This window comes from Berghia stephanieae, chromosome 6, assembly GCF_034508935.2.
Source record: "Berghia stephanieae isolate SIO BIC M18660-M18661 chromosome 6, UCSD_Bste_1.3, whole genome shotgun sequence".
Lineage (NCBI taxonomy): Eukaryota > Metazoa > Mollusca > Gastropoda > Nudibranchia > Aeolidiidae > Berghia > Berghia stephanieae.
In genome coordinates, this window is record NC_088365.1 from 35,809,865 (window position 1) to 35,823,980 (window position 14,116).

A 14,116-nucleotide genomic window follows, 5' to 3' on the forward strand; every position below is an offset into this window, starting at 1 on the left:
TGTAACAGTATCAGACAAAGCAATAAAGAAAAATACTAGAACTAAAAAACACCACAAAAATTATAGTCTTCCCCAGTCGAGGAAGACGGATTCTTTGGGATGTTATTTTTAAAATTTGTATTTTTATTTTCTTGCTTTGTCTGGTAGTTTTTCAGATCTTTATCTTACCAGTGTCTGCTCTATAAATTATCACTATTATGTATTCATTGTGATTGTTGGTTTTGTGTGGGTGTGTGTGTGTGTGTGTGTGTGTGTGTGTTTTGTTGTTTTTTTAATTTATTATTTATTTTAATTTTTTTTTGTACAGAAGGAGCCAAATGAGGAACAAGAAAGAGAGCCTCTAAATACGGCTAACACTGGATCCTCTAAAATCGTGAGAGCCCCAAGGTCAAGCCCTCCGCCGTGCCCAATTGTCAAGGTTAACAATAAACTGCAAGAAGAAAAGTTGTCCAACAAGGTGGACCCACCAATCAAAGGAAACACCAGCATCGAGGTTGTCATCGTCAATGAAAACGAGAAAGAAGTCGATGAAACAAAAGTTATGGAAAATGAATCTGAAAATGCTACGGAAATAAATCAAAACAACTCCGAAGACACTGTGGGATAGGAAGATTAATCGTCTATAAGTATACATATGAAATGTATATTGCAGGGGCTTGGTTTATCGAGATGTTTATTACAATGCTTTAAGAGCATGGTGTATCATGTGTTTCCCATCAACATGTCTGGAGCTTGCTGATGTTGAGTCAAAAGCTCGTTTAAATATTTCTTTTCTTTGTCTGCACATCGGAATATTCAATTTGAGGGAGTTGCCAGTTTAACCAAACGAGCTTAAATTGAACAAGATCTCAATCCCGTTATTATGGAGTTGTTGAAACGAAGCGCTTTACAATATTTATTTCTGCTGGTGGATAAATAGAATTAACTTTTAGGATGATACATGCAGCATTTTATTCTGTTGGGTTTTTTAAAAATCGACTAACGTTGTTTGACTCTATCGTGACCACCAAGATTAGAGCCTTTCTCCAAAAGTAAACTGCCAGATACCAAGACAGAAGCTGAGAGGTCGGGACGTTCGATATAAAATTAGAGTTCTTCAGTTTCCTTTTTCTACATCAATACAGTGGACAATACTCATGTCTTAGTGATAGCGTATGTTGTGTGATGAACATGACCACGAGATATGGATCGACACGGCATTTAGACGAGATCTACTTGTTGGCTTTAGGCGCGAGACAGTTGGTCCTCAAGATATGCTTTTTACGTGAACTTTCGGAGATGGACATCAGTTTCAGATTTTCTGCCTAGTGTAAAACATGCTATCGCCGTACACAGACAAAACACATTTATCTCATCTGACTAGTCACCTTTCATTTCACAATTGTACATTGATAAATTGATCTGGCAGCAAAACTATCAAAAAGTTTTATACCTCAGAAATCGCTTCAATTTTTTTTTGAGAAAAGAGGTGTCAGATTATCTGATTGACGTCTCTGTATGTTTGGTCACAAAAAGCGTGCAATTGTAAGTGGTAAGGTTGATACAGTACTTACTGGATTCTTGCACGCTGCGGGATCGAGTAGTCTACATCAGGATATAAATGTAGACTTGATGATTCATCATGTTATTCTATCGTGTATTTACTGCCAGATAAAGCACATTGCTGATTATTTTTACACGTATTGCTTAGTAGTTTTATTGGTATGAATCGATCATGAAAATTTGGCATTTAAAATTTTAAATTGTGACTTCAGACTTGTCCATCTTTTAATGAATCGCCTAATTCTAACCAGTTAATTGCCGTTCTCTGGAAAGACACGTATTTAAAATTTTGGCCAGAAAAGTCGTCCTTCAAATATCGATCAATCTAAATGACTCTCATCTTGGCAAACATTCTTAAAACTGGGACCTTGCAAAAAAAAAACCTCCCAGGTTTGAGACTTTTTATCAAGATGAGGGTCATTTAAATCGATCGATATTTGTGGTCAAGTTTATGGTCAAATTTTTAAATAATGGAAAATGTGTATGAACTGTAGTGTCAGGTCATGCCACCCGTCACCACAATCCGTGTTTTAGAGGTATACGTGTTTTGTCTAATTATTTCTGATTTAGCAGAATTTCAAATAAATATTTGTTATATCTTAAAACCATAATAAAATAAATAATCACATAACACTGAACTGACATGAATTAAAAGTATCGCGAGAGGTCTGAGACTAAAAGGGGAAGAACATTGGTGATAAGAACGAAAGAAGACATAGTCTTTGTCTTACGCATTCAAGCTTTTTATTATCATTTTAATGATGATTTATGTAATCGAAATATTTCTATTCTTTTATCTTATAAAATGCTGAAGACTTTACATTTAAATAACAATCGGTAATAATATTTTCAAATTATAAATTTGAAGAGAATATGTTATGCTTATCAAATTGTGTTTTTCTGTTGTCTTGTGGTTATATTTTTAACTCATTAAAACACCTATGCTATACAGTTTTGATTTGTAATATAAATTTAAAGACTTTAAATGTAAATATCATTTGGTAATATTTTCAAAGTATGAATTTGAAGAGAATATGTTATGCTTATCAAATTGTGTTTTTCTATTTCATGTATACAAAGTCAACTGTTGTCTTGTGGTTATATTTTTAACTCAGTAAAACGCCTATGCTATACAGCTTTAATTTGTAATATAATATTAGTTACCTTTGATATCTAAAATAATAATTGATTTTATTCTATTTTGTAAATAATTTTTGACGAATTTTTAACACATTATAACTCGATATATGTAAGTCTATACATGAAATAATCGAACACAGTTGTCAAATTGATGATTTGTATATTCTCTACGTAAAGCATTTTTCCACGTATTTGTAAATAGCTTATGTTTAATGATGAAATACCGACAGTTTGGCAGAGAAAATCCGCTATTTCAGTAGGCTTCATAATTACTCAACGAGTAGAACCCAAATTTTCAAACCTGTATGTTTGAAGTGTGATCTGTTGTTTACTTACTTAATCCTCATCGGGCAATTGGGCGCATAAGGCATCCACCAGGGACTTTCTTGGACACCGATGTTATTCCAGGTTAGGCCAGTCACATTAAACTCTTTATCCATGGATCTTCTCCAGGTTTCTTTGTGTCTACCTTTGGCAACATGTCCTAGCTATCTCCATCTGCGTCTCTTTATAATTGTAGCTATGCTCACTGTATCTGCCTTTTCTCTTTTATAAATTTGTTGGGCCAAAATATCCCTAAAATTATTTGGAGTTAGTCTCTTTGTTTTGAAACGATTCCAATATATTTGTCAATTCCGTTTTTACTTTCCAACATTCACTGCCATACAAGCGTTTTGAACAGTTTCGACGTGGTTTTGGTCTGTAGTCTTTGGATCTCGAAATTTCTTTCAGCATTTCAAATGCTGGATTTGCCTTGAATTGAATACTCTGTTTATATCATCTTCTGAGTTTCCATCATTTGTTATTTTTAATCCTAAATAATGAAGTCTTCTACTTCTTCAACTCTCTTTAACTTCAGTTCCAATGTTGAGTTCTCTTGAGCCTGATACATTTGTTTTCAAGCTTTTCTTTAACATGTATGTGTGAAGTGTGATCTGCTGTTTAGGATACAATGGTTCTCTTCAAGGTATTGGCATGTAATTAGTTTCCTTTTCGGCCTGAAGCCCGTCCTCGGATCTGAAAAAGGTTTCATGATATCCTGCATAAAATAAGAGCTTTTTTCCATAAAAAGTAACTCATAGGAAACAAAACATCAATGAAGACATGTTGAGATTTTCTACAGTAGCTCTTGCTGGTCAGTTAAGGATTTTTTTCTCATCTCTGCTTAACATATAAAAATATGTTGGTTTTAAAGACAGCATGGTTTTTCGTTCAGAAAGTCATTCATGATAAGAGGGAGGTCTAGATATCTGACCACTGGGTTACGTGGCATGCATGGCACTATGAAGGGATAGAGAAGAAGGGGAAGACAGAAAAACTAGGACAAGACAACATCAAAGAGTGGACAGGCCTGAAAAAGGCCAGAGACCGTGATGAATGGCGCGAGGTTGTGAAGTCTGCATCCCGCATGTCCCCCCGACGATAAACTGGTCAGGGGAATAAGTGAGTGAGTGAGTTGCTTGGCAAAAAAAGAGCTTTTTGATCATTTTTCTCTCTCGTCTGATTAATTTAATTTCATTTTTCTGGGATGGTTGAGAATCAGTGAGCATGAGACATGCCGATTTTCCTTTCAAACTCGGTTCCCATAAGCCATTAAATAAAGTAATATTCGTGTTAATCGATAAACGTTTTAATCGGATTTTGTATTTATCTATTTTTGTACACGTTTTATTGCAGCCATTCGAAGTGTATTGTATAAGTATTTGATGTACAGTTTATATCTTTATCTTAATCACCATCACAACCACAATCACCACCATCATCATATTCATCATCATCATGAATTCGGCAGCTCGTCACCTTCCTTTTCAATCGATGTTATTGAAATGGGTTCGTTTCCAAATGTGTCAAAATGTATAAAAATCAAATCACCGTTCAATGTTGTGGTCAGTTTTGATGTTATCAGTGTGGTGCTCATAATAATTTAATCCGTCTTAATGTGCATGCATCATTTAAAAAAAAATGTAAATATACAACTTTTCCACAACAACTACACCAGGAACTCCAAGGCATCGTCATAGCCCTGCGAAGAATTCAGACATCAAAAATGACATTCCTGCATCATCACCTCATTCACCATTCTATTCTATTCATACATGACTTATGTTATTTGTCACAAAGGATGTTAAACTTCACACTCACCACCAAAGTGTTATTACTACACACTCATCAAATCAGTTTTAAATACACCCAATACATCCAACTACACACAAGTGTTATAAACTTACAACTCACCAACCGTGTTATATACTACACTCTATCACCCAACAGTGTTATATACACCTCTACACTATCCATCACCAGTGTTATACTACTCATAATCACCTATTTCACTCACCAACCAGTGTTATACTACACTCACACCAAACCAGTGTATATTACTACACTCACCACCAGTGTTATACTACACCACCCACCAGTGTTATTACCTAACAATACAGTAATTCGTGTTAATCGATAAACGTTTTAATCGGATTTTTATTTATCTATATTTCTGTAACGTTTTATTGCACCATCGAGTGATTGTATAATATTTATGTACAGTGTTATCTTTATCATAATCACCATTCACAACCAATCACCCATTATACTATCATACATCATATGAATTCGGCAGCTCGTCACTTTCCTTTTCAATCGTGTTATTGAAATGGTTCGTTTTCCAATGTGTCAAATGTATAATAATCAATCACCGTCAATGTTGTGTCAGTTTTACTTAGCAGTGTTGGTGCTCATAATATTTATACCTACTAATTGCATGCTCATTTATAAAAAAAGGTAAATACTACAACTTTTCACACAACAACTACACCAGGAACTCAAGCATCGTCATAGCCCTGCGAAGAATTCAGACATCAAAAATGACATTCCTGCATCATCACCTCATTCACCATTCTATTCTATTCATACATGATTATTGTTATTTTGACAAAGGATGTTAAACTACACTCACCAACCAGTGTTATACTACACTCATCAATCAGTGTTATACTACACTCATCAACAGTGTTATACTACACTCACCAACCAGTGTTATACTACACTCACAACCAGTGTTTACTACACTCATCAACCAGTGTTATACTACACTCACCAACCAGTGTTATACTACACTCACAACCAGTGTTATACTACACTCACACCAGTGTTATACACACTCACCACCAGTGTTATACTACTCACAACAGTGTTATATACACTCACAACAGTGTTATACTACACTCACCAACCAGTGTTATACTACACTCACCAACCAGTGTTATACTACACTCACCAACCAGTGTTATACTACACTCACAACCAGTGTTATACTACACTCACCAACCAGTGTTATACTACACTCATCAATCAGTGTTATACTACACTCACCAACCAGTGTTATACTACACTCACCAACCAGTGTTATACTACACTCATCTAACAGTGTTTACTACACTCACCAACCAGTGTTATACTACACTCACAACCAGTGTTATACTACACTCACCAACCAGTGTTATACTACACTCACCAACAGTGTTATACTACACTCACCAACCAGTGTTATACTACACTCACGACCAGTGTTATACTGCACTCATCAATCAGTGTTATACTACACTCATCGAACAGCGTTATACTACACTCATCGAACAGCGTTATACTACACTCACCAACCAGTGTTATACTACACTCACTACCAGTGTTATACTACACTCACCAACCAGTGTTATACCACACTCACGACCAGTGTTATACTGCACTCATCAATCAGTGTTATACTACACTCACCAACCAGTGTTATACTACACTCATCGAACAGTGTTTTACTACACTCATCGAACAGCGTTTTACTACACTCACCAACCAGTGTTATACTACACTCATCGAACAGCGTTTTACTACACTCACCAACCAGTGTTATACTACACTCATCGAACAGTGTTATACTACACTCATCGAACAGCGTTATACTACACTCACCAACCAGTGTTATACTACACTCACTAACCAGTGTTATACTACACTCACCAACCAGTGTTATACACACTCACCGACCAGTGTTATACTGCACTCATCAATCAGTGTTATACTACACTCACCAACCAGTGTTATACTACACTCACCAACCAGTGTTATACCACACTCACCGACAGTGTTATACCACACTCATTACCAGTGTTATATACACTCGCCGACCAGTGTTATATTACACTCACCAACCAGTGTTATACCACACTCACCGAACGCGTTATACTACATCATCGAACAGCGTTATACTACACTCACTGACCAGTGTTATACTACACTCATCGAACAGCGTTATACTACACTCACCAACCAGTGTTATACCACACTCACCACCAGTGTTATACCACACTCATCGAACAGCGTTATACTACAGTCACCAACCAGAGTTATACTACACTCACCAAGAGTGTTATACTACACACACCAACTAGTTTTACACCACACTCACCGAACAGTGTTATTCTACACTCACCAACCAGTGTTATACTACACTCACCAACCAGTGTTATACTACACTCACCGAACAGCGTAATACTACACTCACAACCAGTGTTATACTACACTCATCGAACAGCGTTATACTACACTCATCGAACAGCGTTATACTACACTCACCAACCAGTGTTATACTACACTCATCGAACAGTGTTATACTACACTCATCGAACAGCGTTATACTACACTCACCAACCAGTGTTATACTACACTCACCAACCAGTGTTATACTACACTCACAACAGGTTTACTACACTCATCAACAGTGTTTATACTACACTCATCAATCAGTGTTTACTACACTCACCAACCAGTGTTATACTACACTCATCAACAGTGTTATACTACACTCACTAACCAGTGTTATACTACACTCATCAACAGTGTTATACTACACTCACCAACCAGTGTTATACAACACTCACCAACCAGTGTTATACTACACTCACAACAGTGTTATACTACACTCACCAACAGTGTTATACTACACTCACCAACCAGTGTTTATACACAAATCATCAACAGGTTATACTACACTCACCAACCAGTGTTATACTACACTCACACCAGTGTTATACTCACACCAAACTCATCGACCAGTGTTATACTACACTCACTGACCAGTGTTATCATCACTACTTACTACACTCATGACCAGTGTTATATACACTCACTGACCAGTGTTATACTACACTCATGACAGTGTTATACTACACACTCACGACCAGTGTTATACTACACTCACAACAGTGTTATACTACACTCACTACCAGTGTTATACTACACTCACGACCAGTGTTATACTACACTCACCAACCAGTGTTATACTACACTCATCGAACAGGTTATACTACACTCACTGACCAGTGTTATACTACACTCACAACCAGTGTTATACTACACTCACAACCAGTGTTATACTACACTCATCGAACAGTGTTATACTACACTCACCACCAGTGTTATACTACACTCACCAACCAGTGTTATACTACACTCACCAACCAGTGTTATACTACACTCATCAACAGTGTTATACTACACTCACCAACCAGTGTTATACTACACTCATCAATCAGTGTTATACTACACTCACAACCAGTGTTATACTACACTCACAACAGTGTTATACCACACTCACCAACCAGTGTTATACTACACTCACTGACCAGTGTTATACTACACTCACTGACCAGTGTTATACTACACCCACCGACCAGTGTTATACTACACTCACCAACCATTGTTATACCACACTCACCGACCAGTGTTATCAACCAGTGTTATATTACACACACCGACAAGCGTTTTACTACACTCACCGATAAAGTTTTATACTCTAAACTAACCGACCAGTGTTATACTACACACACACACATACGCCGACCAGCATTATACTTCATTCTTCAATGAATGAAAGAGGTAACTCTTTTGTATGTACAATCCCTGTTTTCACAATTGTGGTCTTCACTCGCTTTTGGATTGAAGGTCCTAGGTTCGAGCCTCGCTCGCACATAGTTCAGTTCTTGGAAAAGGCACTTTACTCACATTCTCTCACCGTACTCAGGTATAAAATGAGTACCCAGCCGTTAACAGCGTCGTCTCTGTCAGAAAAACAACTGTAGTATCGCCTAACAGACGTTCTGTCTTGGCGCTGCTGTTGATCAATGACCCCTTATGAAACGCTTTGACCACATTTAGTGGATATTGCGCCGTGTAAAAGCTCAATTTTTTGGGATTTTTTTAGTAGTAAGTAGCAATAGTAGTAGTTACCATTGTTGTTATTATTGTAATCGACATCTTCATTTCATCGCCATTACTCTCATCATCTCACACGTCGACCATTACCATGATCACTCAACAGTCTATTTTACAAGATGAGTAGATATCTAGTTGTACTTGATTCGTTCATGTCTGACTTTAATTGTGTGTTCATTTTGACATATTTTGCTTTATTTCAATAAAAAAATAATAATTCAGAATTAATTCAAGTCTACTGAAAATTATTATTTTTAAAGAAAACTATTTCCATTTACTTATTTCACCATAGCTCGTAACAAAAAATATGTGAACTTATTTTCGGACTTAAGCTGATCATTCTATCACATTAAGTCCCTCTTCAGCCCCCCATTGCCCCATTCCACTGTCATACACAAAGGCATTGCCCCACTGGTAGAACAATCTCCACTGTCATACACAAGACATTGCCCCACTGGTAGAACAATCTCCACTGTCATACACAAGACATTGCCCCACTGGTAGAACAATCTCCACTGTTATACACAAGGCATTGCCCCACTGGTAGAACAATCTCCACTGTTATACACAAGGCATTGCCCCACTGGTAGAACAATCTCCACTGTTATACAAAAGGCATTGCCCCACTGGTAGAACAATCCCCACTGTCATACACAAGACATTGCCCCACTGGTAGAACAATCTCCATTGTCATACATAAGACATTGCTCCACTAGTAGAACAATCTCCACTGTTATACACAAGGCATTGTGCCATTGGTAGAACAATCTCCACTGTTATACACAAGGCATTGCGCCATTGGTAGAACAATCTCCACTGTTATACACAAGACATTGCCCCACTGGTAGAACAATCTCCACTGTTATACACAAGACATTGCCCCACTGGTAGAACAATCTCCACTGTTATACACAAGGCATTGCCACACTGGTAGAACAATCTCCACTGTTATACACAAGGCATTGCCCCACTGGTAGAACAATCTCCACTGTTATACACAAGGCATTGTGCCATTGGTAGAACAATCTCCACTGTTATACACAAGGCATTGCGCCATTGGTAGAACAATCTCCACTGTCATACACAAGGCATTGCCCCAATGATAGGACAATCTCTACTGTCATACACAAGGCATTGCCCCAGTGGTAGAACAATCAACATGGTTATACACAAGGCATTGCGCCATTGGTAGAACAATCTCCATTGCTATACACAAGGCATTGCGCCATTGGTAGAACAATCTCCACTGTCATACACAAGACATTGCCCCAATGATAGGACAATCTCCACTGCAATACACAAGGCATTGCCCCAATGATAGAACAATCTCCACTGTCATACACAAGACATTGCCCCATTGATAGAACAATCTCCACTGTCATACACAAAGCATTGCGCCATTGGTAGAACAATCTCCACTGTCATACACAAGACATTGCCCCATTGATAGAACAATCTCCACTGTCATACACAAGGCATTGCGCCATTGGTAGAACAATCTCCACTGTCATACACAGGACATTGCCCAACTGGTAGAACAATCAACACTGTTATACACAAGGCATTGCGCCATTGGTAGAACAATCTCCACTGTCATACACAAGACATTGCCCCAATGATAGGACAATCTCCACTGTCATACACAAGACATTGCCCCACTGGTAGAACAATCTCCACTGTCATACACAAGGCATTGCGCCATTGGTAGAACAATCTCCACTGTCATACACAAGGTACTGCCCCAATGATAGGACATTGTCCACTGTCATACACAAGGCATTGCCCCAATGATAGAACAATCTCCACTGTCATACACAAGGCATTGCCCCAATGATAGAACAATCTCCACTGTCATACACAAGACATTGCCCCATTGATAGAACAATCTCCACTGGTATACACAAGACATTGCCCCACTGATCGGACAATCTCCACTGTCATACACAAGACATTGCCCCACTGGTCGGACAATCTCCACTGTCATACACAAGACATTGCCCCACTGGTCGGACAATCTCCACTGTCATACACAAGACATTGCCCCACTGGTCGGACAATCTCCACTGTCATACACAAGACATTGCCCCACTGGTCGGACAATCTCCACTGTCATACACAAGACATTGCCCCACTGGTCGGACAATCTCCACTGTCATACACAAGACATTGCCCCACTGGTCGGACAATCTCCACTGTCATACACAAGACATTGCCCCATTGATAGAACACCTCCACTGGTATACACAAGACATTGCCCCACTGATCGGACAATCTCCACTGTCATACACAAGACATTGCCCCACTGGTCGGACAATCTCCACTGTCATACACAAGACATTGCCCCAATGATAGAACAATCTCCACTGTTATACTAAGACATTGTATCTCGAAATTTCTTTCATTTATACTACACTCACCAACCAGTGTTATACTACACTCACCAACCAGTGTTATACTACACTCACCAACCAGTGTTATACTACACTCACCAACCAGTGTTATACTACACTCACCAACCAGTGTTATACTACACTCACCAACCAGTGTTATACTACACTCATCAATCAGTGTTATACTACACTCACCAACCAGTGTTATACTACACTCACCAACCAGTGTTATACTACACTCATCAATCAGTGTTATACTACACTCACCAACCAGTGTTATACTACACTCACCAACCAGTGTTATACTACACTCACCAACCAGTGTTATACTACACTCACCAACCAGTGTTCTACTACACTCACCAACCAGTGTTATACTACACTCACCGACCAGTGTTATACTGCACTCATCAATCAGTGTTATACTACACTCATCGAACAGCGTTATACTACACTCATCGAACAGCGTTATACTACACTCACCAACCAGTGTTATACTACACTCACTAACCAGTGTTATACTACACTCACCAACCAGTGTTATACCACACTCACCGACCAGTGTTATACTGCACTCATCAATCAGTGTTATACTACACTCACCAACCAGTGTTATACTACACTCATCGAACAGTGTTTTACTACACTCATCGAACAGCGTTTTACTACACTCACCAACCAGTGTTATACTACACTCATCGAACAGCGTTTTACTACACTCACCAACCAGTGTTATACTACACTCATCGAACAGTGTTATACTACACTCATCGAACAGCGTTATACTACACTCACCAACCAGTGTTATACTACACTCACTAACCAGTGTTATACTACACTCACCAACCAGTGTTATACCACACTCACCGACCAGTGTTATACTGCACTCATCAATCAGTGTTATACTACACTCACCAACCAGTGTTATACTACACTCACCAACCAGTGTTATACCACACTCACCGACCAGTGTTATACCACACTCATTACCAGTGTTATACTACACTCGCCGACCAGTGTTATATTACACTCACCAACCAGTGTTATACCACACTCACCGAACAGCGTTATACTACAGTCATCGAACAGCGTTATACTACACTCACTGACCAGTGTTATACTACACTCATCGAACAGCGTTATACTACACTCACCAACCAGTGTTATACCACACTCACCAACCAGTGTTATACCACACTCATCGAACAGCGTTATACTACACTCACCAACCAGAGTTATACTACACTCACCAATGAGTGTTATACTACACACACCAACTAGTTTTACACCACACTCACCGAACAGTGTTATTCTACACTCACCAACCAGTGTTATACTACACTCACCAACCAGTGTTATACTACACTCACCGAACAGCGTAATACTACACTCACCAACCAGTGTTATACTACACTCATCGAACAGCGTTATACTACACTCATCGAACAGCGTTATACTACACTCACCAACCAGTGTTATACTACACTCATCGAACAGTGTTATACTACACTCATCGAACAGCGTTATACTACACTCACCAACCAGTGTTATACTACACTCACCAACCAGTGTTATACTACACTCACCAACCAGTGTTATACTACACTCACCAACCAGTGTTATACTACACTCATCGAACAGCGTTTTACTACACTCATCAATCAGTGTTATACTACACTCATCAATCAGTGTTATACTACACTCACCAACCAGTGTTATACTACACTCATCAACCAGTGTTATACTACACTCACTAACCAGTGTTATACTACACTCATCAATCAGTGTTATACTACACTCACCAACCAGTGTTATACAACACTCACCAACCAGTGTTATACTACACTCACTAACCAGTGTTATACTACACTCACCAACCAGTGTTATACTACACTCACCAACCAGTGTTATACTACACTCATCGAACAGCGTTATACTACACCCACCGACCAGTGTTATACTACACTCACTGACCAGTGTTATACTACACTCACTGACCAGTGTTATACTACACTCACTGACCAGTGTTATACTACACTCACTGACCAGTGTTATACTACACTCACTGACCAGTGTTATACTACACTCACTGACCAGTGTTATACTACACTCACTGACCAGTGTTATACTACACTCACTGACCAGTGTTATACTACACTCACTGACCAGTGTTATACTACACTCACTGACCAGTGTTATACTACACTCACTGACCAGTGTTATACTACACTCACCAACCAGTGTTATACTTCACTCACTGACCAGTGTTATACTACACTCACTGACCAGTGTTATACTACACTCACCAACCAGTGTTATACTACACTCATCGAACAGCGTTTTACTACACTCACTGACCAGTGTTATACTACACTCACCAACCAGTGTTATACTACACTCACCAACCAGTGTTATACTACACTCATCAATCAGTGTTATACTACACTCACCAACCAGTGTTATACTACACTCATCAATCAGTGTTATACTACACTCACCAACCAGTGTTATACTACACTCATCGAACAGTGTTATACCACACTCACCAACCAGTGTTATACTACACTCACTGACCAGTGTTATACTACACTCACTGACCAGTGTTATACTACACCCACCGACCAGTGTTATACTACACTCACCAACCATTGTTATACCACACTCACCGACCAGTGTTATCAACCAGTGTTATACTACACACACCGACAAGCGTTTTACTACACTCACCGATAAAGTTTTATACTCTAAACTAACCGACCAGTGTTATACTACACACACAC

The 14,116-nt window shown here is 38.8% G+C and overlaps 1 protein-coding gene across 3 annotated transcripts in view; it reads left to right on the forward strand.

The window, feature by feature from the left end:
* Positions 1 to 9,170, forward strand: part of LOC144974953 (putative glutamate receptor) — a 42,030-nt gene extending 32,860 nt beyond the window's left edge. For 2 of the 3 annotated variants that reach the window (XM_078918495.1, XM_078918497.1), the window contains 3 exons: positions 308 to 4,702; positions 5,518 to 5,827; positions 5,892 to 9,170. In XM_078918495.1, coding sequence (XP_078774621.1) covers positions 308 to 607 — 300 coding nt within the window. In that variant the 3' untranslated portion in view covers positions 608 to 4,702; positions 5,518 to 5,827; positions 5,892 to 9,170. Of the gene's footprint in view, positions 1 to 307; positions 4,703 to 5,517; positions 5,828 to 5,891 lie in introns of those variants that run through there. The other variant, XM_078918496.1, reaches the window with a different exon arrangement.
* Positions 9,171 to 14,116: the final 4,946 nt, after the last annotated feature.